The sequence below is a fragment of the Abramis brama genome, assembly GCF_963993115.1.
Source record: "Abramis brama genome assembly, chromosome: 8".
Classification (NCBI taxonomy): domain Eukaryota; kingdom Metazoa; phylum Chordata; class Actinopteri; order Cypriniformes; family Leuciscidae; genus Abramis; species Abramis brama.
The window spans coordinates 42965171-42988253 of record NC_139970.1 but is presented as its reverse complement, the minus strand read 5'-3'; the positions used below and the strand labels follow the sequence as shown (position 1 = coordinate 42988253).

At 36.4% G+C, this 23083-nt stretch overlaps 1 protein-coding gene across 1 annotated transcript; it reads right to left on the bottom strand.

The window, feature by feature from the left end:
* Nucleotides 1–41: 41 nt before the first annotated feature.
* ccdc138 (coiled-coil domain containing 138) lies at nt 42–22837 on the bottom strand. Its single transcript, XM_084121425.1, has 15 exons — nt 22714–22837; nt 21516–21567; nt 21365–21437; nt 21226–21287; nt 20997–21133; nt 19810–19956; nt 18537–18656; nt 17916–17993; nt 17146–17241; nt 15212–15355; nt 13127–13243; nt 10826–10982; nt 4473–4649; nt 2625–2763; nt 42–1321 (listed from the first exon to the last, which is right to left on the bottom strand). Exons 1-15 carry the CDS (start codon nt 22789–22791, stop codon nt 1180–1182), a joined length of 1719 nt encoding a protein of 572 aa, XP_083977551.1. The 5' UTR covers nt 22792–22837; the 3' UTR covers nt 42–1179.
* Nucleotides 22838–23083: the final 246 nt, after the last annotated feature.

The following is a 23083-nucleotide window of genomic DNA, read 5'->3' as shown; positions in this document are numbered from 1 at the left end:
TATATTTTGCAGTGCATGATCAAATCAAACCACATCACTAATCTAATCACAGACCAGTTTAATTGAGTTAATGATTGAAACATAAAACATCAAATTCATTATTTCAATGTATACAAAAATAAATAAAATTGCACTGTATAAAATGTTGTTCTGTGAAACACAAAAGACGGCGTTTGGCAGAATGTCAACGCCACTGAAGTATCATAACCCTCCAGATCTCAGATTCATCTACGATTCGACTCCAGGAGACTTCAAATACAGTGCAACGTTCTTTTAGGAGCTTGATAGTGTAAAATCATCCAGTTCAGTGTGAAAACAGCATTCAGCACAAAATTTCACAGAAGAAGAGGGAATGAGTGTGTGATGGGCGTTTATGAGCGTGTTATGGGCATGTTATAGGCGTGTTGTGGCCGTTTTATGAGCGTGTTGTAGGCGTTATGGGCGTGTTATGGCCGTGTTATAGGCGTGTTGTGAGCGTGTTGTAATCGTGTTATGGGCATGTTATAGGCGTGTTGTGGCCGTTTTATGAGCGTGTTGTAGGCGTTATGAGCGTGTTATGGGCGTGTTATGGCCGTGTTATAGGCGTGTTGTAATCGTGTTATGAGCGTGTTATGGGCGTGTTGTGAGCGTGTAATGGGCGTATTATGAGCGTGTAATGAGCGCTATGGGCGTGTTATGGCCGTGTTATGAGCGTGTTGTGGGCGTGTTATGAGCATGTAATGGGCGTTTTATGAGCGTGTTATGGCCGTTTTATGAGCGTGTTATGGCCGTGTTATGAGCGTGTTGTGGGCGTGTTATGGGCGTGTTGTGGACGTTTTATGAGCGTGTTATGGGCGTGTTATGGGCGTGTTGTGGGCATTTTATGGGCGTGTTGTGGGTGTGTTGTGAGCGTGTAATGGGCGTTTTATGAGCGTGTTATGGCCGTGTCATGAGCATGTTGTGGGCATTTTATGGGCGTGTTATGGGCATTTTATGGGCGTGTTATGGGCGTGTGATGAGCATGTGATGGGCGTGTTATGGGGGTGTTGTGAGTGTGTTATGGGCGTGTTGTGAGCGTGTTATGGGCGTGTTGTGAGCATGTTATGGGTGTATTATGAGCGTGTAATGAGCGTGTGATGGGCGTGTTATGGGCGTGATATGGGCGTGTTATGAGTGTGTTATGAGTGTGTTAAGAGCGTGTTATGAGCGTGTGAGCATGCCCAGATTGAGCAGGATGGAGCTGAGGTTGATGTTGAGGAAGGCTTGAGAACGGTCAGCGGTTCGGTGCATCTCCTGCAGCAACAAATGCAGCGACGACACTTCAAACAGACGCTTGTTCTTCCTGCAACCAAACAGAATCACAGCTGAACCTCCCAATACACACATGACCTACAGCTGATCCCTCTTCAACTGGACCGACAGGAAGAAGGTTTTCCAGTGAAGTCCCCTCGTGCGAGGGACCTCATGCATAAAGATATTGTGAAAAAATTGCATTATGAATATTGTGTAAAATATTATTTGGCAAATATTTAGTTTGTTACATTACATCATTGCATTAACTACCGTACTCAGTGTAGTACTGTACTGATATGTGTTATTTATTTATTAATTTACTTTTTATTTAAATCAAATGTTTTTTCTTTGTTATTTATTATTTACTTAAATATTTTATTTATTTGCATTAATTTCAAAATGCATTTGTATTTTTATTAATTTAATAGTTTTGCTAATAAATTAATTTTATTAATTTAAACGCACTATTTGAATCAAATGTGATAATTTTTTAAAGAATTTTATTTTAATCAAATGTATTTAATTATTTTCATATTTTTTATTTTAATTATTTATTTTAATTTACTGTATTCAAATATATGAATTTATTAACTATTTAAATCAAATGTGATTTATTTATTTAGTTAATTAGTTTAATTTTATTTATTATTCATTTAAATAATATTTTTATATGTATTTAAATTGATTTTATCCAAATCTATTACTTTATTAGTTATTTGAATCAATTGTGATTCATTTTAATATTTTTATTTTTAAATCAAATTTATTTATTTAGTTAATTGGTTTAATCTTATTTTTATTTAATGTAAAAAATATTTATTTATTTAACTTCATTAACTTAGTTATTAGAATCAAATGTGATTTATTTTAATCAATTTTTATTTTACTCAAATATATTTATTTATTTATTTAGTTAATTGGTTTAATCTTAATTTATTATTTATTTAAATAATATTTTTATATTTATTTAAATTCATTTGATTCAAATGTATTAATTTATTAGTTATTTGAATCAAATGTGATTTATTTTATTTTTTTATTTACAATTAAATGTAATTATTTTGTTAGTTAATTGGTTTAATCTTAATCTTATTTTTATTTATTATTATTTAAATGTTTTTTATTTATTTTTATTGATATTATTATTTATTTTATTACAATGTGTTCATTTATTACTTATTTTAATCAAATGTGATTTTTTTTTTTTTAAATGTGTTTTTTTTTTTTTTTAGTTAATTAGTTCAACCTTATTGTTATTATTTATTTATTATTACACAGTTTTCCTCTAAACGTCCCCTTGCGGGTCCCTGGACCCGTTTGAAAACCCCCGTGTTAGAGGAGGAGAGACTAACCGGATACTGGAGAGCTTCTGGAGGAGCATGAGCATCTTCTCCATCAGTGACGGCTCCACTCGAGGGTTACGGAGGAACATCGAGGCGCAGCGGAAGAAATCTTCTGTGCTGCACTGATCCAGAAAAGCCGACAGCAACCCTGATGGACAGAGGAACATCAGTCAGGGATTCTCATTGTGGAAAAAATCTGTAATATTGTCACTTTTTTTCATGGATAGATGCACTTTTATGATGGATGGATGCACGTTTTTAAGCTTCAATCTGTTGGTTGCAATCCACTTTTTTAATATAACTCTGATTGTATTCGTCTGAAAGAAGAAAGTCATATACACCTAGGATGTCTTGAGGGCGAGTAAATCATGGGTAGATTTTCATTTTAAAGTGAACTAATCCTTTAATTTCTGAACTTCTGCTTGCTGGTCCGACCTCTCTTACAGGTCTCAGGCCGTCTGTTAAAGTCTTTAGTCTGAGCTGATTTAGGACACATGGAGCACATTAAAGCTTCGACCAGACAACCACAGCTGACCTTGAGACGTGACCTCGCGCTCCACCCTTCACACGTTCACATAATTATCCTCCTGTAAAGCTCCCTAATTGCCAGGCCAGCTCACTGTAAAGTGCTCGCGCTACACGTCTGTTCAGTGTCACGCGTAAGAAAGTGAAAGGCACATTCCTGGCCCTTCTCGTAAACGCACTCACTTTACGATTCGTGAATGTTTTTCACCAGCTCACAGTCCACCGGGCCTGAACATGAGCAACACCACATCAAAATCACATCAGTGACCCGATACAGTACACCGCCGTTACACTGGGATGGGAATTTAATTAAACCTATTATTGAACCACAAAGACCATGACTGAATTAAATCAAGCATGCTCTGGTTTTCAAACTGGAGTCCAGTGACCCCGCAGGGAGCGCTTGGGGGTCTATGAAAATGTAAAAAAAATAAGATTAAAACTAAAAAAAAATATTTGATTAAATTAATAAATAAATAAATATAATTATCATATTATAATTATCATAAAATTAGATTGAAATAAATAAAAGCAACTAAATAAAACATTTGATTAAAATTATTTATATCATTATTTTAAATTATAATTTTTTTAAATAAATTCAAATTGATTTAAATAAATATATTTTATTAAAATATTTATTTAAAAAAATATTCAAGACCAAAACAAATACATTTGTTTTCAATAAATAAACAAACATTTATTTAAATAAATAAAACTACTTAAATACATAAATGCATTTGATTATTAAAATAAATTAAAATAAATAAACACAATTTGATTTAAATAAGTAATAAATAAAAAAAATATTTAAATAAATAATTAGATTAAAACAAAAAAATTAAATGGGACTAATAAATGTACAACTTGTTTTCAATAATAAATAAATAAATATTTATTTATTTAAATAAATAAAAATACTTTAAAAAAATGCATTTGATTAAAATAAAATATTTTTTTTGATTTGATTTAAATAAGTAATATATTATTAAATTTGATTAAAATAAATAATTGGATTAAAACCAAAACATTTATTAAATTAAATATTAAAAAAATATTTGCAATGCAAATGATGTACAAATATTTTACGCATTTTCATAACATTCATATTTTACAGTATTAACTGGGTCTTTATACTTAAAAAAAATATACAGTTACTTTTTAAATGTTAGGATTTTAGGAAGATGATATTTGGGAGCCCGTGGCATTAAAAGACTGTTTTAGGATTAAACGATCATCAGAGTCGTGACTCTTCTATCATCAACAGCAGATTCACATGACTTCAGTATAACGGACACGTGTCAGTGGCGTGTAGCATGAAGTGTTTCTCACGTGACTCTGAGCTCATCTGTATCAGGACACCTGTGGACCGAGCCAGCAGACCGGGACTCCCTCCTCTCAGCAGAACCAGAACCACCGGCAGAGCCTGGTACTCCAGGAACAGCGCCTGTCCTTCATCAGTGCGCACCGCACACGCCAACACGTCTACAGCCTGAGCCAGGACGTCCACTACAGGAGAAGAAGTCGTCACCTTCATTTATACAGCGCTTTTAACACTATAGATTGTTTCAAAGCAGCTTTACAGTGATAATAGGAAATTAAGTAGCAGAGATTGTTTTGTCTAAAAAACAACTAATCTGAGGGTGCTTTCACATCTGTAGTTCGGTTCATTTGGTCCAAGGGCGAAAAATGAAACTTTGTAGCATTTTTCAGGCGTTTTGGTTCCTTTTCACACTACACTGATCGCTCTGGTCCGGATCAGTTTATGAGTTGATAAAACGAACCAAAATGCAGTCACGTGACAACATCCACATCACTCGTTGGCCAGATGTGTCTTGAACGCATTTCCATAACTGCACTTCGATTGGTCAGAATTAACGTGCGGGAAAATTCCAACAGAACTCCCGGAAGTAAACGAAGAGGTGGAAGATCCGGCAGACAAACGCCGCTGTTCACTATGGAGAGACGACTGCGTGGGCTGAATGTATCCCTGGTCATATTTTATTATATAGTTTGTCTACACCACTTTAGACAACCAATAATGTTTGAGAATGAAGCGAGGATGCGGCTCGAAAATAACGTTAATAATTTCTATCAGGCTCCTCACAACTCCAAGTTTGTCCTCGAGCTGCCATGCTTACAGTGCAGACATTTCTCCTCATCCCATAATGCACAGCGCTGCTGACTACGGCAACTGGTTTAGTCCAAAAATGTGCAGTTCTCTGGCAGTTGGTTCTGTTCGAGGTCGGATCACGTTCTCACCACAAACGATCGCCGCATTCACACCAGCCCAAACGAACCGCACCAATGGGGAAAACGAACTCTAGTGCGATTCAACCGAACTAAATGGGGCAGGTGTGAAAGCACCCTGAATCAACATTGAACACACTCAAGCTGAATAATAACAGAAGAACAAATCTTTGGGGTTTGGACTAGGGATGTCCCGATCCGATCACGTGTTTTCAGACTCGATCGGAATCGGACGTTACCTCCCGATCAGGACTCGGATATATATGTATATATATTCTCATTATTTTTTAACACATCTATAGTTATGCGGTGGCACAGAGTTACGCCGGTTTCACACTGCAGGCGTTAGCAGAGCATAAGCAGCGCAGGAGCAGTGCGTATGGTGAGCAGGAGCAGGACACGCGCGTTTTGCTTTCACACTGGCAGCGTTTGTCACGCGCGGCTGAACCGCGGGTTGTGTACAGACAGAGTACTCTATAATGGATAAGTTGGCATTGCTTTATTTCGTTTTCAAATACATTTAAGAGAAAAGACTTGTCAAGAAGCTTATTTTATTAATAATTTCATTTATATAACTTTTGGTTCATCTTTGTTTTTATTGTTATGGCAACAAGTTTGTTTTTGGACATTTGTTTTCTTTTTAAATTGCTGTTGGTCATTTGATCGACTGTTTAAAACACAATAGATATCATCAGTGCGCTTTTTGGGTAAAACTGCGGTGTATTTTGGCCATGATCAATGCATATCACTTTAATTCAGCGTAAGCGGCGCAGCAAAAATAGACTCGGCGCCGAAACGATCGCGGCACTTCTGCTCTGCTACGCACTGCCGCGCCGCCTCTGCGTGCGGTGTGAATGCTCTAAAGCCTGGTTTAATCTGTTAACATGGGCGGCGAAAAAAATATGCACTGCACGCTCTGCTAACAGTGCAGTGTGAAACCGGCGTAAGAGTTAGGAGTGCAGTTCCTAAAAGCACATTACTGGCTTTGCAAACACTGTGGCACTTTTATTTTGTATTTGTTTACATGCCTGCCGGGTGTTTTAAGTTGAGGTGCTATTTGTTTATATATTAGACTTTTTTTATTTTTACTGTTGCACTAAAGTCCAAAAGTGAAGAATTTATGTTATTTATTACTTGATTGTTCAAGCTACCTCACAGAAGTGCTCTGTTTGTTAACAGAGTTGTTGAATGTTAAAATAAGGTGAATTAAATAAAAAATAAGGAACATCCTGGATCTGTTTTTTCACTCTTCTTTATTCTTTTTTATGTATTATAGAAGTATCGGATCAGGACTCGGTATCGGCAGATACTCAAAATCAAATGACTCGGAGGCAATCGGGACATCCCTAGTTTGGACTGATGGGTTAGTGAAGTCCCGAGTCCTAGAGCTCCTCCTGTGTGATTTTAGGGAAAAATCGGGTCTATCAGAGACACACACACACACACACACACACACACACACACACACCCACACACACACACACACACACAGTGTAATCACTGGGAGTTGTGAAAAATATCATACACCGGTGTTTTGCCAGATGAGAAGTTTATCTATGCATCATCTTTTTACTCTTTTAATTAATTTTATAACTATCATATATCTCTTTTAATTGCTTTTATAACTGTTTTAATTTTCCTTGCTTTTATTTTGTGGTTATTTTAATTCCTTTCTGTGTAAAGCACTTTTAATTACCATAGTGTATGAAATGTGCTATATGAATAAACTTGCCTTGCCTTGAATAATGACTCTACTGTAATAGCTGCATTTAACTCGTTTCATAATTAACTTTACAGTTATTAAACTGAACTAAATCAACACTGATCTGAATACTAACACTGCCTTTTTAAAGCTGAATTTCTCATATTTGATGACGTTTGCATCCCTGATTCTGTTATTTTCATGTTTATCATGTGAAGCGGCTTTGAAACGATCTGTAGCATTATTGAAATAAAGACTTGAAACAATATTCTAAATGCAAATATATAAATAAAACACAGAATCATTCATATTTAGCACTGCAATATAAATGCACTTTTCAAGGAATCTTTATTTATTTTTGTATGATAAACCATATTATACTATATTCATCTAATTCTGCTCCTCCAGTAAATGTGTCTTGATTTAAGAATGTTTAGATATTTGAACTGGAAAACAAGAGGATGATTTGCATCTTTTGAAGTGCAACATTTAATGCCATAAGACTTTCTGATTGAAGACTTTATAAGAGCACCAGTAGAATAGAGACTTGTGTTAATGAGATGTTTTAGATATTAATACAGCTTGAGTCATTTATACTGACTATAGGAATGTTCACGACTTCAACATGTTATTAATTTCCATGATGCATCTCCGATTTTTCTATGACTTTTGGTGTCAGAAATAAACTATTTATTAATAGAAAATTGACTTTGTGTGGTTTTTTTAAGCATATAAAGTATGAGATGAACAGCGGACTCGTGTACAACACTGCCATCTGCTGCAGAGACAGGAGAATCATGTCAAAGAGAGAGCAGAGGTCCTACAAAACGTGAACCTACAATTGCTCATCATCATTTTTTAAATATATATTAAAAAAGTTAATTATATATAAAATTACGAATTTATATTTTATATATATATATATACACAGTGAGGAAAATAAGTATTTGAACACCTGTCTATCAGCTAGAATTCTGACCCCCAAAGACCTGTTAGTCTGCCTTTAAAATGTCCACCTCCACTCCATTTATTATCCTAAATTAGATGCACCTGTTTGAGGTCGTTAGCTGCATAAAGACACCTGTCCACCCCATACAATCAGTAAGAATCCAACTACTAACATGGCCAAGACCAAAGAGCTGTCCAAAGACACTAGAGACAAAATTGTACACTTCCACAAGGCTGGAAAGGGCTACGGGGAAATTGCCAAGCAGCTTGGTGAAAAAAGGTCCACTGTTGGAGCAATCATTAGAAAATGGAAGAAGCTAAACATGACTGTCAATCTCCCTCGGACTGGGGCTCCATGCAAGATCTCACCTCGTGGGGTCTCAATGATCCTAAGAAAGGTGAGAAATCAGCCCAGAACTACACGGGAGGAGCTGGTCAATGACCTGAAAAGAGCTGGGACCACCGTTTCCAAGGTTACTGTTGGTAATACACTAAGACGTCATGGTTTGAAATCATGCATGGCACGGAAGGTTCCCCTGCTTAAACCAGCACATGTCAAGGCCCGTCTTAAGTTTGCCAATGACCATTTGGATGATCCAGAGGAGTCATGGGAGAAAGTCATGTGGTCAGATGAGACCAAAATAGAACTTTTTGGTCATAATTCCACTAAACGTGTTTGGAGGAAGAAGAATGATGAGTACCATCCCAAGAACACCATCCCTACTGTGAAGCATGGGGGTGGTAGCATCATGCTTTGGGGGTGTTTTTCTGCACATGGGACAGGGCGACTGCACTGTATTAAGGAGAGGATGACCGGGGCCATGTATTGCGAGATTTTGGGGAACAACCTCCTTCCCTCAGTTAGAGCATTGAAGATGGGTCGAGGCTGGGTCTTCCAACATGACAATGACCCGAAGCACACAGCCAGGATAACCAAGGAGTGGCTCTGTAAGAAGCATATCAAGGTTCTGGCGTGGCCTAGCCAGTCTCCAGACCTAAACCCAATAGAGAATCTTTGGAGGGAGCTCAAACTCCGTGTTTCTCAGCGACAGCCCAGAAACCTGACTGATCTAGAGAAGATCTGTGTGGAGGAGTGGGCCAAAATCCCTCCTGCAGTGTGTGCAAACCTGGTGAAAAACTACAGGAAACGTTTGACCTCTGTAATTGCAAACAAAGGCTACTGTACCAAATATTAACATTGATTTTCTCAGGTGTTCAAATACTTATTTGCAGCTGTATCATACAAATAAATAGTTAAAAATCATACATTGTGATTTCTGGTTTTTTTTTTTTTTAGATTATGTCTCTCACAGTGGACATGCACCTACGATGACAATTTCAGACCCCTCCATGATTTCTAAGTGGGAGAACTTGCAAAATAGCAGGGTGTTCAAATACTTATTTTCCTCACTGTGTATATATACATATATATATATATATATATATATATATATATATATATATATATATATATATATATATATATATATATATATATATATTCGTAATTCTTAATGATAATTCGTATTTTTATATATAGTTAATATTTGTATATATACATACATATCTAACCCATATATATATACATTAGAGGGCAAAACTGATTTCCAAAAAAATATCAAATATTAATAATATAATAATAATACTTTGTTCAAATATTACTAAATATTTTATAGTCATGTTGCGCTGTTGTGCTTGGAGTCGATTGTTTTATTAGTGATAATGACGCAATGTAACATGACAAATTGTGCCGCCATCATTTTGTACAAAGAAATTATGAACACGTGCAAAAACAAGAGAACCAATGAGATATTAATAACTGATTATGTTGCAATCAATGTTTGTTTTTTCCTCTGAGCTTTTTGTTTTTCTATGCATTTGTTTTGTATAGTAAAATAAAAACCTGTTTGCTTTATTTGCCAAATGATTTTGTCAGATAAATACTTTAACCAAGTTAACCAAGTTCTTCCCTCATATTTAAAATATTTAAAAAAAAATATATCAAATATTTTCCTCATATTTTGATGGTTTAATTGAACTTGTTTATAATTAAAGTGCAGTTGCTCATTTGCACATTTAATGATATTAATGCATATAATGATTGTCTATTTATCTTTACATTTTTATAAACAATTTAATTAATCGGTATATATGATCACAAAAAGATACAACTTTTGATTTCAATAATGTATTAGTAAATGTTGAAATTAATATTAAGTAAGATTAATAAATGCTTTAGAAGTATTTTTCATTATTAGATCATGTTAACTAATGCTAACAAATGGAACCTTATTGTAAAGAGTTACCAGAGAGAAAAAAACTATTCTTTTTGCACAATATGAAAATACTAAATGCACTGCATGATAATCACTGTCCTATATTTCCCTGAGTGATTCTTGTCTATTAGACTCATTTCAGGACATTATTGCTCAGACTTGTTTGACTTCGCCTTTTTTCCGCCTTTGGCTTTTGGTTTGCTTAGTTGGTGACATTTAATTTAATATTCAACAATATTATTGCTCTGCCTGCACTGACACCACTATATGAGAACTGAACTGAGCTGGACGATGACATCACGGTTTTCTCCAGAGTGGCTGTATATATAAATGAACTAAATTAATAACTTTTTTGCAAAAAAATGAACCATCACTGAACTTAAGCTGGACTGTGACGCTATTTTCTTCTGGAAACAAACTTTGTTGCATTATTTTCCTGTTATCTCTGTAAAGCTGCTTTGAAACACTCTGTATTGTAAAAAGCGCTGTATAAATCAAGCTGACTCGACCTTGACTGATGGTTTTGATGATGATGAGGCTGCACAGAAAGCGTGTGTGAAGACAGGAGCTCTTAAACAGTGGACACACACGCGGGCGAGCCGGGTCACATGACCCTCGAGACACCTCCTCACCCAGCCTCCTCAGCGTGGAGGTCAGGACAGCGTGCTGGAAGAGAGAGAGCGAGATGTGGCGTTAAAACACACACTACTGCAGGCACTGGGGCGTCCGTCTGCCTGCCTGCATGAAATAAACATCTAATAATAATACATCAGGAAACGTGTAAATGCTTTTCACAAAACTTCAGACAAAGCTAGTTTTTGGACATGCAGCAGACAAAAAAATGGTAAAACTTGTGATTTAAGCAGCTTCCTTTGATCTAAAGCATGTGGAAACTGAACTGTGAGAGATGATGAAGATGATGAAGATGATGAAACATCTCCTGCCTCAGATTGCTGAGCTCTTAAAAACACACAGTGTTGTTTGATTTAATATTATTGGGGGTTTTTTCTCATTATTATTGGACTTTATGCATTTATTTTTATTTAATTTTTTGTATTATTGTGTTTCTGTTTAAGTGAAAATAATTTAAAAAAAACACGTTGCACTTTCATAATGTGCAGCTAGGCAGTTTTTTAATTAGAGATCCATCAATATTAAACAATTAAATTAAATAATAACCGATTACAGATTATTTGTCCGTTTATATGACCGATAATCGGTATGCAGAACCCATTTGTAGTTTTACTTCCGTTTTGTTCAATTGTTGTGATCTTCATATCACAATAATAATAGCATGACATGCTTGCAACAATTATTATCAATAGGCAAAATAAACTGGCAAAGTCTAATGTTTTCAAATGGAGAACATAAATTGCAAACTACAGTTTGAAACCAAAGTTTAGCTGTTGTTTATTAAGCGAAAGAGTAAAGACAACAAGTTCACTGGAATAATTATACATGGTCAGGAAAGAAACAAGCAAAAACAGTGAAGACATTACATTAGGGTCCATTTAGAATGGCATTTTATGAGAATTATTGGGGAAAAAAATTAAATATCGGTAAAACCGATTATCGGTCAATTTTAAGGGGATAGTTCCAAACCCATAAGACTTTTGTTCATCTTTAAAACACAAATTAAGATATATTTGAGCGCTCTATGTATGTTCAATGATCAATGTAAATAAAAGCCTAAATTTAATCTGTTCATCATATAAAGCAAGTGTGTCTCTTCAGAAGGCTTGGATTAAATGGCTCGATTCATACATATTTAATTTTTTATCTCTTTATGAACGTTTTTGAAGTGTCGCCCTAACAGAAATCTTTCTGATTTTAAAGTTTTGAAAAGCTTTGTTTCTCCAATCACAACTGATTGCATTCATTTTGCCATTTTTTGATAAAGTCAGATGGTAGTTTAGCGTATGATAGGCAGAGTTGGACAAAGTAAACAACTTCCTTACTTGAGTGAAAGTACAGACACTACTGGTCAAATATTACTCCGTTACAAGTAAAAGTTGTAAAGACCGATTTTTACTTAAGTAAAAGTACAGAAGTACTCGTATTTAAAAAAGTACTTTTAAGTATCAAAAGTAACAAGTAAATGTCAATGCATTGTTTTATTATTGTTGCATTGTTGTATGTAACACTTACAGTACCTTATGCCTCTGAATCTATGTGCCCTCATATCAATATCACATTTATTTCTAGAACACAGTTCCAGTAGTGGGATTGAATGTGAGATTGAATGAGTCACTCAATAAGGTCCACAATGGTTTCCGACACCCAAATAATTCCCTATTAAAAGTTTTTTGGCTTTTAGTATGAATATGTTAGCCTTACTGTTATCTATAAGCTCCAAAACAATGAACAAAATTCACATTTAGAAGACCAAACCCAACGCTGAAAATGAAAATCAGGTTGATGTCAGAATCCAACATCAGATTGACGTTAATCTCCAACGTTAGACAGACGTTGTATTGTGGTTGAAAATGAAAATCAGGTTGACATCAGAAACCAACATCAGTCGAGTTCTGACGTCAACCTGACTTTCATTTACAACCAAAATGCAACCCGTGCAACCAAAATCATCCTGACTGACATTACTACTGTCTACTCAAGGAGCTTGACAGAAATCTAGTGGAGTAAAAAGTATGATATTTGTCTTTCAAATGTAGTGAAGTTAAAGTTAAAAAGTTTCCAGAAAAAATAATACTCAAGTAAAGTACAGATACTCAAAAAGTGTACTTAAGTACAGTACTCAAGTAAATGTAGTTTGTTACTGTCCACCTCTGATGATGGGCCGTGGGTGATACCTGTGTGCTGCGCTCCAGAAGCATCAGACAACAGTAGATACAGCGGATCAGAGACAGCAGGAGAGACGACTCCATCACTGACGCCTGATGAAGATGCTCCACCAGCACTGGCAGCGCCTGACAACGTCACAGGATAATACTTCACAATCACCACATGCACAATTATCATTCATTTATTTATTTAAGTGACCAGCTGTTAGAATACTGAAATGTTTAATAAATGATTTTTATAATGTTTTAAAATCATGCTGGAGAACCCGTGAACTCAGAATCGACCTTTAAAAGGCTAATCACCCAAAAATATAAGTTATGTCATTAATTACTCGCCCTTTATGTCGTTCCAAACATGTAGGAGCTTCGTTCATCTTCGGAACACAAAGTAAGATATTTTCAATGACATTTGAGAGCTTTCTGACCCTCCATTGATGATAATTTAATTACCACTTTGAAGGCCCAGAAAGGTAGTAAAGACATCGTTAAAATAGTCCATGTGACTAAAGTGGTTCAAATCTATGTTATGAAGCAACAAAAATACTTTTTTGTGCAAAAAAACAAAAATAACAACTTTATTCAGCAATGTCTAATCTTCTGTGTCTCAGTAAACACAGTTAAGCACTTCCTGGTTCTGCATCAGAATGCCGGCTCATGATTGGCCGACGCTGGTCATGTGAGCATCACTACACATGCGTGTGATGCTGATGCAGGAGCTGGCCAATGGTGAGCCGGCGTTCTGACGTAGAACCAGGAAGCGCTGCAGTGTGTTTACTGAGATCTGACACAGAAGAGAAGAAATTGTTGAATGTGTGTTTTTGCACACAATAGGTATTTTTGTTGCTTCATAACATTACATTTGAACCACTGTAGTCACATGGACTATTTTAACGATGTCTTTACTACCTTTCTGGGCCTTGAAAGCTGCAGTGACGTTGCTGTCTATGGAGGGATCAGAAACCTCTCGGATTTAATCTAAAATATCTTAATTGTGTTCTGAAAGTCTTATGGATTTGGAACGACATGAGGGCGAGTAATTAATGACAGAAATTGTATTTTTGGGTGAACTAACCCTTTAATGCACGTTTATCAATAGAAAAAATGTTTTCATAATCCTAATTAATGTAATGACTACATTTGTAAAGCTCTTTTTCTGCTAGGGAAAAATAACCACCAATCAAATCCCAATGAGTAAAATCATTCCCATTATATCCTGATGAACATCACTCAGAAACATGTCAGATTACAGAGTCAGTGCTGATTAATTGGCTCATTGGATTAATTTATGAGTATAACAAAAATAAATTCAAGTAAAACATGTGGATGCTTTACAGTAATCAGAACGAGGTGGTTTCACATCACAGGAATGAGAATTGAGGAAAATGTTTAATTGCCATGAAAATAACATCATGCTTTTTACTCATCACACTTTACAAGACGACCTCATTTGTCACCATTGGTTACGGCATTAACTACAGTAACATAAACTAACCAGAAGCAATATATATATATATTTACAGCATTTATTAACCTTTTGTTAATGTTAATGTTAGTTTACAGTGCATTAACTAATATTAGCAGATGGTTGTTTTGTTTTAGGAGTTTTCTGTATGTTGTAAGATATATTTATGTTTATGTTTGCATGTACAGTATACGTAGGTGGCATGTGCATGTATAGGAATGTTACATTTATTTGTGCATTCATGTGTACATATGTATGTATAAAATGTATATATAGTTAATAACTGCAGAAGGAATTATGCAGGAGTTTGTTTTTTGTTAGCATAAGGAAAATACGGAGGATCTTTGGATTTGATTGTGTTAAGTTTATCTGTACTCTATATATTTCTCCAATAAAAATAATAATATAAAAAATGTATTAGTCAATGTTAAGATTAACATTAATTAAGATTAATAAATCCAGTAGAAGTATTGTTCATTTTTTAGTTCATATTAACTAATATGGTTAATAAATGTGAACGAATGAAACCTTATTGTAAAGTGTTACCATTTAATTTTCATTATGCAAAACAGAAAACTTGAAATGTGATCTGGACAGTCTTTTCACAGTGTAAGACATGGACATTGACAAACCTTGGCACATCTCTCATGCAGTGACGGGCGTGGTGTGTTCGTGTTCGTGAGGTTTGACCCGTCTCTGACCTCTACAAGCTGACCGTCCACGACCCAATCCAACAGAACCGCCAGCAGCTTCACTGACGGCCCGGGTACAGCGGCCTGACAAACACACCAAACAACAACCCAGCTTACAAAAATATGTTCTGATGTTCTCAGTTTTGTTGTCGTAATTTTTTCTCGTTTAAGCGAAGGTTACCAAAAACATTAATGGTATATTTCATTTTAACATGTTACAAACATTATGGGGACATTAGGTTTTGAATATGTTAAACGTTATGAAACAAGTAGTAATTTTAAAAACATTAGATGAACATTTAATGAACGATGTATAAATTATGTTTTTTGTTAATGATTTCAGAATGTAATTAAAATCGCGTTCTTCTTCTTCTGAGGTAAATTCAAGGTAAACTTACAGCGTGTCTTCCAAATTCGATGAAAAGCGGAGGAATGATGAAGTTTGATGCTTTGTTTTGAGTTAATAAGGGCATTAACAGGTTTGTGTTCCTTCACGTGGACATTAGCATGTGAATCACTCGTGCGCGCGTGGGTGTGGTCACATTAGAGATAATGAGCACGCGCTTGAGAAACTGTACCTCTCGTTGCTTTCGTACGGATTACTTAAACAATATTTGTTTTTGATATTAAAGGGGTGGTATAATGCTCTTTTCACAAGATGTAAAATAAGTCTATGATGGCCCCAGAGTGTGTGTGTGAAGTTTTAGCTCAAAATATCCCACAGATATTTTTATATAGCATGTTAAAGTCGTCACTTTTTGAGGGTGAGCAAAAACACACCGTTTTTGTGTCTGTCCCTTTAAATGCAAAAGAGCTGCTGCTCCCGGCACAGAGGGCAGAGCTTCAAGAGCTCGTGTCCTTTTACCTCACACACACATGCACTGAAAATGTCTAAAACCTTTAGCCTTTTATGTTCAAACCGGAGTCAGACAATGATGGAGAGACTCAAGAAGAAGTGACAACATGTAGAAGCAACAGGACATTTCTGAATGGTTAGTTGATGAATTTATGAAGCTTATGTGTAGCTATCTTCTAGTCATTGATTAGCATATTCTTTCTTGATAATCTATAAATCGTGTTCCCGGGGGCGGGGTTTATGTAAATTTAATGTGGTGTAGTCTCTACCAGCCATTTGTTGTAGTCCTTAAAAAGCGATTTCTTTAAAAGCAAATATCTCCCTTTGCTTTGAACTTTGAGCGTTGTAACTTTGCAGATGTTGTTTATGCTCAAACAGCAACATTACAAACTAACTAAAGTTAGAAAAGTGAGATCATAATCAACCACCCCTTTAAATACTTAATTTAATAGACACTTCAAGCTTTCTAAAAACATGTCTGTGTGGCAAGTATTCGCTGAGTTACAGTTCATTTTCTGTGGCGTTTCAGAATGAACTTCACACTGAGAGAGACGGCAGAACGCGCATCGCGTTTATTTTCTTTATTTTACGAAAAGCACAACATTTTGTTGTTATTGTGAGTGTACACAAATAAAAGTAGACATTTACTAGTTTTGAATAGTTATTTGAGTCTCTTTCACACTGATAAGAATAAAAGCGAGGCGGTCACGCCGGCCGATCCCTGGGGTTAAAGGGGTCATGACAGGTTCAGGAACAAACACTATTTTTACTGGAAGAACGTTTGAAAGAAAATTGACAGAATGTTTTGTTAATGATGTTAAAGCACCACAGGAGCTCCACTTATCTTCAGTAGCCACTGCCATTACAGTTTCCCAGCATGCCAGTGACTATTCTGATTGACTGGTCCAATCACAGGTTGCTGGTGACCGCAGCTCAGCTTCATCAACACACACTCGTTAAATCAAGCCCACGACCGTGAACTGAGAACAGTGTCGTTGATGGTTTGCGTTTGACTCACCTTTCCTGCTGCTTTTGACGGAGGATTTTCTGGTTTGCAGGCTTTGGGAACAGCAGTTTCTCGGCCCCTGTGTGTCGTGAAGGACTCGTACTTTCTCTGTGAGAACAAAAACACACATCAGATTTATATTAGTGATGCACGAGCTCAAAGCTTCAGCAGAGAAGAGCAGGTTTCTAAGTTCACTTGTTCTAAATATATATTCACTACCGATCAAAAGCTTGGAATCATAATCATCATTTGAAAGAGTCTCTTCTGCTCATCAAGGCTGCATTTATTTCATCAAAAATACAATAAATTGTGAAATATTATTACAATGTAAATCATCTGTTTTCTATGTGAATATATAGTAAAGTGTAATTTATTCCTGTGATCAAAGCTGAATTTTTAGCATCATTACTCCAGTCTTCAGTGTCACATGATCCTGATATGATGATTTGAAGCTCAAGAAACATTTATGATTATTATCAATGTTGAAATTTCATACTGGTTTTGTGGAAACAGTCATACATTTAATTTTTCCGGATTCTTTGATGAATAGAAAGTTCAAAAGAACAGCATTTATTTGAAATAGAATCTTTTGTAACATTATAAATGTCTTTACTGTCACTCTTGATCAATTTAATGTGTTCAAAAATATGAATTACTCTTTAAATCTTGCTTACACTAAACTTTTGAATGGTAATGTATCATAGTTTCTACAAAAATATGAAGCAACAAAAACTATTTTCAACATTAATAATAATAAAACTGTGCGAGTGCTCGTCACATACCTGCAGGTTCTCCAGCCGAGCTTGAACTTTCTGAGACTGACATTCCAACTTTCTGTTCTGCTCACTGACCTCATTAATCTGAGCAAACAAACTCTCGTTACTCATCATCACAGACAGAAGCACACACGCAGCACTGTAACATCAGCACTGAGCGCTGTATACTGTATATGTGTGTGATGACGACAGACACCAGATTTATCTCACACTGCGAGCGCAAGTTCTTTCACGTCTTCTTGCGCTGGAATATTTAAAGGGATACTTCACCGATTAGCATTAAGCTTTTTATCAGTAGAAACCCGGCAGTATTTTCGAGTGACCGTGCTTCCCTCCCTCATGTCCCCCTGAGACCAGAGATTTCTGTATTGTGTGTCTGGAAAAAAAACCTCCGATGACGCAAAAAAACTTTTGGGATATTTTAAGTCCACAACTGCAGGAAATATATCACACTGTGCAAGTGATTTTTGGAAATTTTACTACAAAAATCCTACATATTGTAGCTTTAAACATTCAAGCGCAAGAAGACGTGAAAGAAAAAGCGCACCCACCGTGTGAGATAAATCTGGTGTCTGTTGTCATCACACTCTATATATATATATATATATATATATATATATTACACACCTGTTTCTTCATAGAATCATTTAATTCCTTCATGGAATCAAGACTGGACTTCATCCTCTTATTCTCTTTGTTCTTCTGCTTTAGAGAAGCTTCCAGCTCATTCGTCTCTTGCTGATATTGCTGTGGGAAAAACATAAGGTTTGGAATCAGTCTCATATTTGATGACCTTTGCATCGATTCTTTAATATGTTACAGAATGTCACTGTGAAGTAACTGCACGATATTGAAGAAAAGTGCGATATGATAATACTTAGAGTTTGTGAAATAAACTTAAATTATCTTTAAAATATATTTAAAATTATATAACCTACATACGTCTTTCACATTCTTTTTGTGGCAAGAAAGCATCCCTAAACTTCTGAAAGTGAACATCAGTGTTTTACTGTATATAAGAAGTGTAAACCACGGGGTTCAGGGGTTCAGGTTATCCTACATTAGGGTTATTTAACAACAGAAACTCAATAATCAAATGTAAAAATAAAACTCTGCTTAGTTTTCACTGTATGAGTGAAATATATCCTGATTCTTATTAAAGCTACAAGAGTTATTCAGCCGAGAGCAGCGAGTGATTTTCTCTTTGAAACGATCTGTATAATATAAAGAAATGCACATTGTGTGACGCTGAAGCGAGACCAGCACTCGTCTGAGGTGTAGTCTTCTCTCTCACACACACACACACACACACACACACACACAGTAGTATACAGTAATAAAGGTTGTGAGACCTGCACTCGTCTGAGCTGTAGTCTTCTCTCACACACACACACACACTAATAAAGGTTGAGACCTGCACTCATCTGAGCTGTAGTCTTCTCTCTCACACACACACACACACACACACACACACACAGTAGTATACAGTAATAAAGGTTGTGAGACCTGCACTCGTCTGAGCTGTAGTCTTCTCTCACACACACACACACACTAATAAAGGTTGAGACCTGCACTCATCTGAGCTGTAGTCTTCTCTCTCACACACACACACACACACACACACACACACACACACACACAGTAGTATACAGTAAGAAAGGTTGAGACCTGCACTCGTCTGAGGTGTAGTCTTCTCTCTCACACACACACACACACACACACACACACAGTAGTATACAGTAAGAAAGGTTGAGACCTGCACTCGTCTGAGCTGTAGTCTTCTCTCTCTCACACACACACACTAATAAAGGTTGAGACCTGCACTCGTCTGAGCTGTAGTCTTCTCTCTCACACACACACACACACACACACACACACACACACTAATAAAGGTTGAGACCTGCAGTCGTCTGAGCATCTCCTCCTCCACGGCTCTGAGTCTCTGAGCGCTGCGCTGCTGCTGCACGAGTGTGTTTTCTCTCCGCTGAAGATCACGCTCTCGCTCACACAGTTCTGCTGCCCACACCTGCTGACTGAGCCGCTCCGCCTCACACACACACACACACACGGTGGGTTTTCATGTTATATAGGGACATTTCATAGACAATGGTTTTTATACTGTACAAACTGTATATTCTGTCCATTTACACTAACCCGACCCCTAAACACACACACACTAACCCGACCCCTAAACCTACCCACACACACACTAACCCGACCCCTAAACCTACCCACACACACACTAACCCGACCCCTAAACCTACCCACACACACTAACCCGACCCCTAAACCTACCCACACACACACACACTAACCCGACCCCTAAACCTACCCACACACACACTAACCCGACCCCTAAACCTACCCACACACACACACACACACTAACCCGACCCCTAAACCTACCCACACACACACTAACCCGACCCCTAAACCTACCCACACACACACACACACACTAACCCGACCCCTAAACCTACCCACACACACACACACTAACCCGACCCCTAAACCTACCCACACACACACACACACTAACCCGACCCCTAAACCTACCCACACACACACACACACACACACACACACACTAACCCGACCCCTAAACCTACCCACACACACACACACACACTAACCCGACCCCTAAACCTACCCATCACACACACACACACACACACACACACACACTAACCCGACCCCTAAACCTACCATCACACACACACACACACACACACACACACACACACACTAACCCAACCCCTAAACCTACCCATCACACACACACACACACACACACAAACCCTACCCCTAAACCTACCCATCACACTCACACACACACACACACACACACACACTAACCCGACCCCTAAACCTACCCATCACTCACACACACACACACACACACACACACACTAAAGCTACTAAATAAAATTAGAAATACTGCCTTTGCAACTAGCTGAAATAAAATAAGTTTAAGTTTTTATTCTCAGTTATTTTATTTCAATTCACATTTTTGTATAAGTGTTCAGTTAATTATAATAACCCTGATTGACACACAGGTCATATCACACAGATATGACTGATCATTACCTGCAGCTTCTCATAGATGTGCAGCATCTCCCGATACACACGCACCACCGCTCCGCTCGAGCTCCGGGACTCTCCCACGCCGTCCTTCAACACTGAGGAACTCGAGGAACGGGCCAGATTTGATGGCAGTGTCACATCTGGAGGAGCATAAATGATCATAATTCAGAACGAGACTCTCTGAGCTCCGTCACAGTTGATTCTTCATGCTGTGTGTGTGTGTGTGTGTAACCTGTCTCTGTGCAGAATATGTTGGTTTCTTCAGGAAAATCCTCTTCAGCACTGTCCGCTCCACTGGAACACAAGACCACAGGTCACTTCAGTGCAATAGTAATAATCATAATTACAGCAGATCATATTTGACCCCTGACCTTCGAGTCCTGTAGATCTCTCTGAGGGCTTTATTATAATCTCTCATCTTTCTGCACGTCTGATTTCTCCTCACTGCACAAACACACACTGCTGAGGGATTCAACCGGACAGATGTGCAAAGATACACTTTATTATTATTATTATGCTCACCTTCATCATCAGCTGACAGCAGCGCAGACGCGTCTGGAACCGGCGGAGACACCTTCATTTTTAAGATATTAATAACAATAATAGAGGAATAACAATCAGAATCTTATTGGAATTTCTTGAATTATAAAGGATCCTAAGATTTTATACATACATATATACACACACACATATATATATATATACACACACTCCTCCATAACACAGAAGAAAAACTATAAGAACACAAAGTTCCTAGTAACACTATTATGATTCTCAAAAGAATAAAATGCTTATTTGAGGATTGTAAACTTTATCTGTATGGAAGCCCATTCCTATCAAATAAGAAAAGGAAAAAAAACATGCTTTTGTAAATCTTAATTATGACATTAAAAGTTAATATTGTCATATTTATGAGATGAAAAGTCATAATTATGACATGTCAAAATTATTAAAGTCATTATGCAAGAAAAGAAAAATTGACAAGTCATATTTATGAAATGAAAAGTCGAAATTATGACAGTCATTTATGAGATGAAAATCAAAAGTATGACTTAAAAATCATAATTAAAACAGTCAAAATTACAACTTATAAAAGTCATCGGAACGTTAAAAAAAAGTCCAGATTAAGTCAAAGTCATATTTATGAGATTAAAAAATCGAAATTATGGCATACTAAGTCATTTATGAGATGAACATCAAAAGTATGACTTAAAAGTCATAATTATGACATAAGTCAAAATTATAGTCATACTTGTGCAAAAAGTGGAAATTATGACATACTAAGTCATTTACGAGATGAAAGTCAAAATTACGTCCAAGTCATAATTCTAACATAAGTCAAAAATGCTATTTAAAAAGTCATAATAATGCAAAAAGTCATATTTATTACAGGAAAAGTCAAAATTACGACATACTAAGTCGAAATTTGAAATTCAAACAGTTTAAATGATATAAAAACTAATTATCACATAGAAAGTCATAATATCGACCTTTTTATCTCATAATTTCTATTATTTCATAACTTGGTCTTTTTGTCATAATTATGACTTATTATGCCATAATTATGTCATCACTGACTTAGTATGTCATAATTATGATTTACCAGAGCATGATTTGCTTCTCTTGAACTGTGATGTCATTTTGTCAACACAAGTCGAGATCTGATATAAACACACAAAACAACAGAATGTGAATAAACGCTCTATTCACTTGTTCTCACCTGATTTCTCCTCTGCAAATATCTCTGTTTTAATAATTCGATTCTTTCATCGAGATCAGAATCAGATTCGTTACTCATGTTGTTTCAAAACAGCCGCCGCTCGTCTCCAAAACACTCACTGAGTGACCGGAAGTGAACGCGCCCCCGCACAGAGTCAAAATAAAAGTCCCAACGAGCTACTGGGTTCCTGCAGGCGAAGCAGCGTATATTTACCTACAGAAGGACCATAAAACTTATTTAGTAAACATACAAGCTTTTTTCTCTGGATTATTTATAATCAAATTTATTTAATTTATAATTCAATTTATAATCATTATTCTGAATAACAAAAAAATGTTTCACGCACGCACACACACACAGAAAACTCAGT

What these genes read in the sequence shown, in the direction of transcription:
- ccdc138 (XM_084121425.1), bottom strand. Translation starts at nt 22,791, where the DNA reads ATGAGTAACGAATCTGATTCTGATCTCGATGAAAGAATCGAATTATTA. An exon ending in TGCATGAGAGATGTGCCAAG is followed by an intron (nt 13,244 to 15,211) that starts GTTTGTCAATGT and finishes TGACGTTGTCAG; the next exon opens with GCGCTGCCAGTGCTGGTGGA. An exon ending in TTCTGGAGCGCAGCACACAG is followed by an intron (nt 10,983 to 13,126) that starts GTATCACCCACG and finishes TCTCTCTTCCAG; the next exon opens with CACGCTGTCCTGACCTCCAC.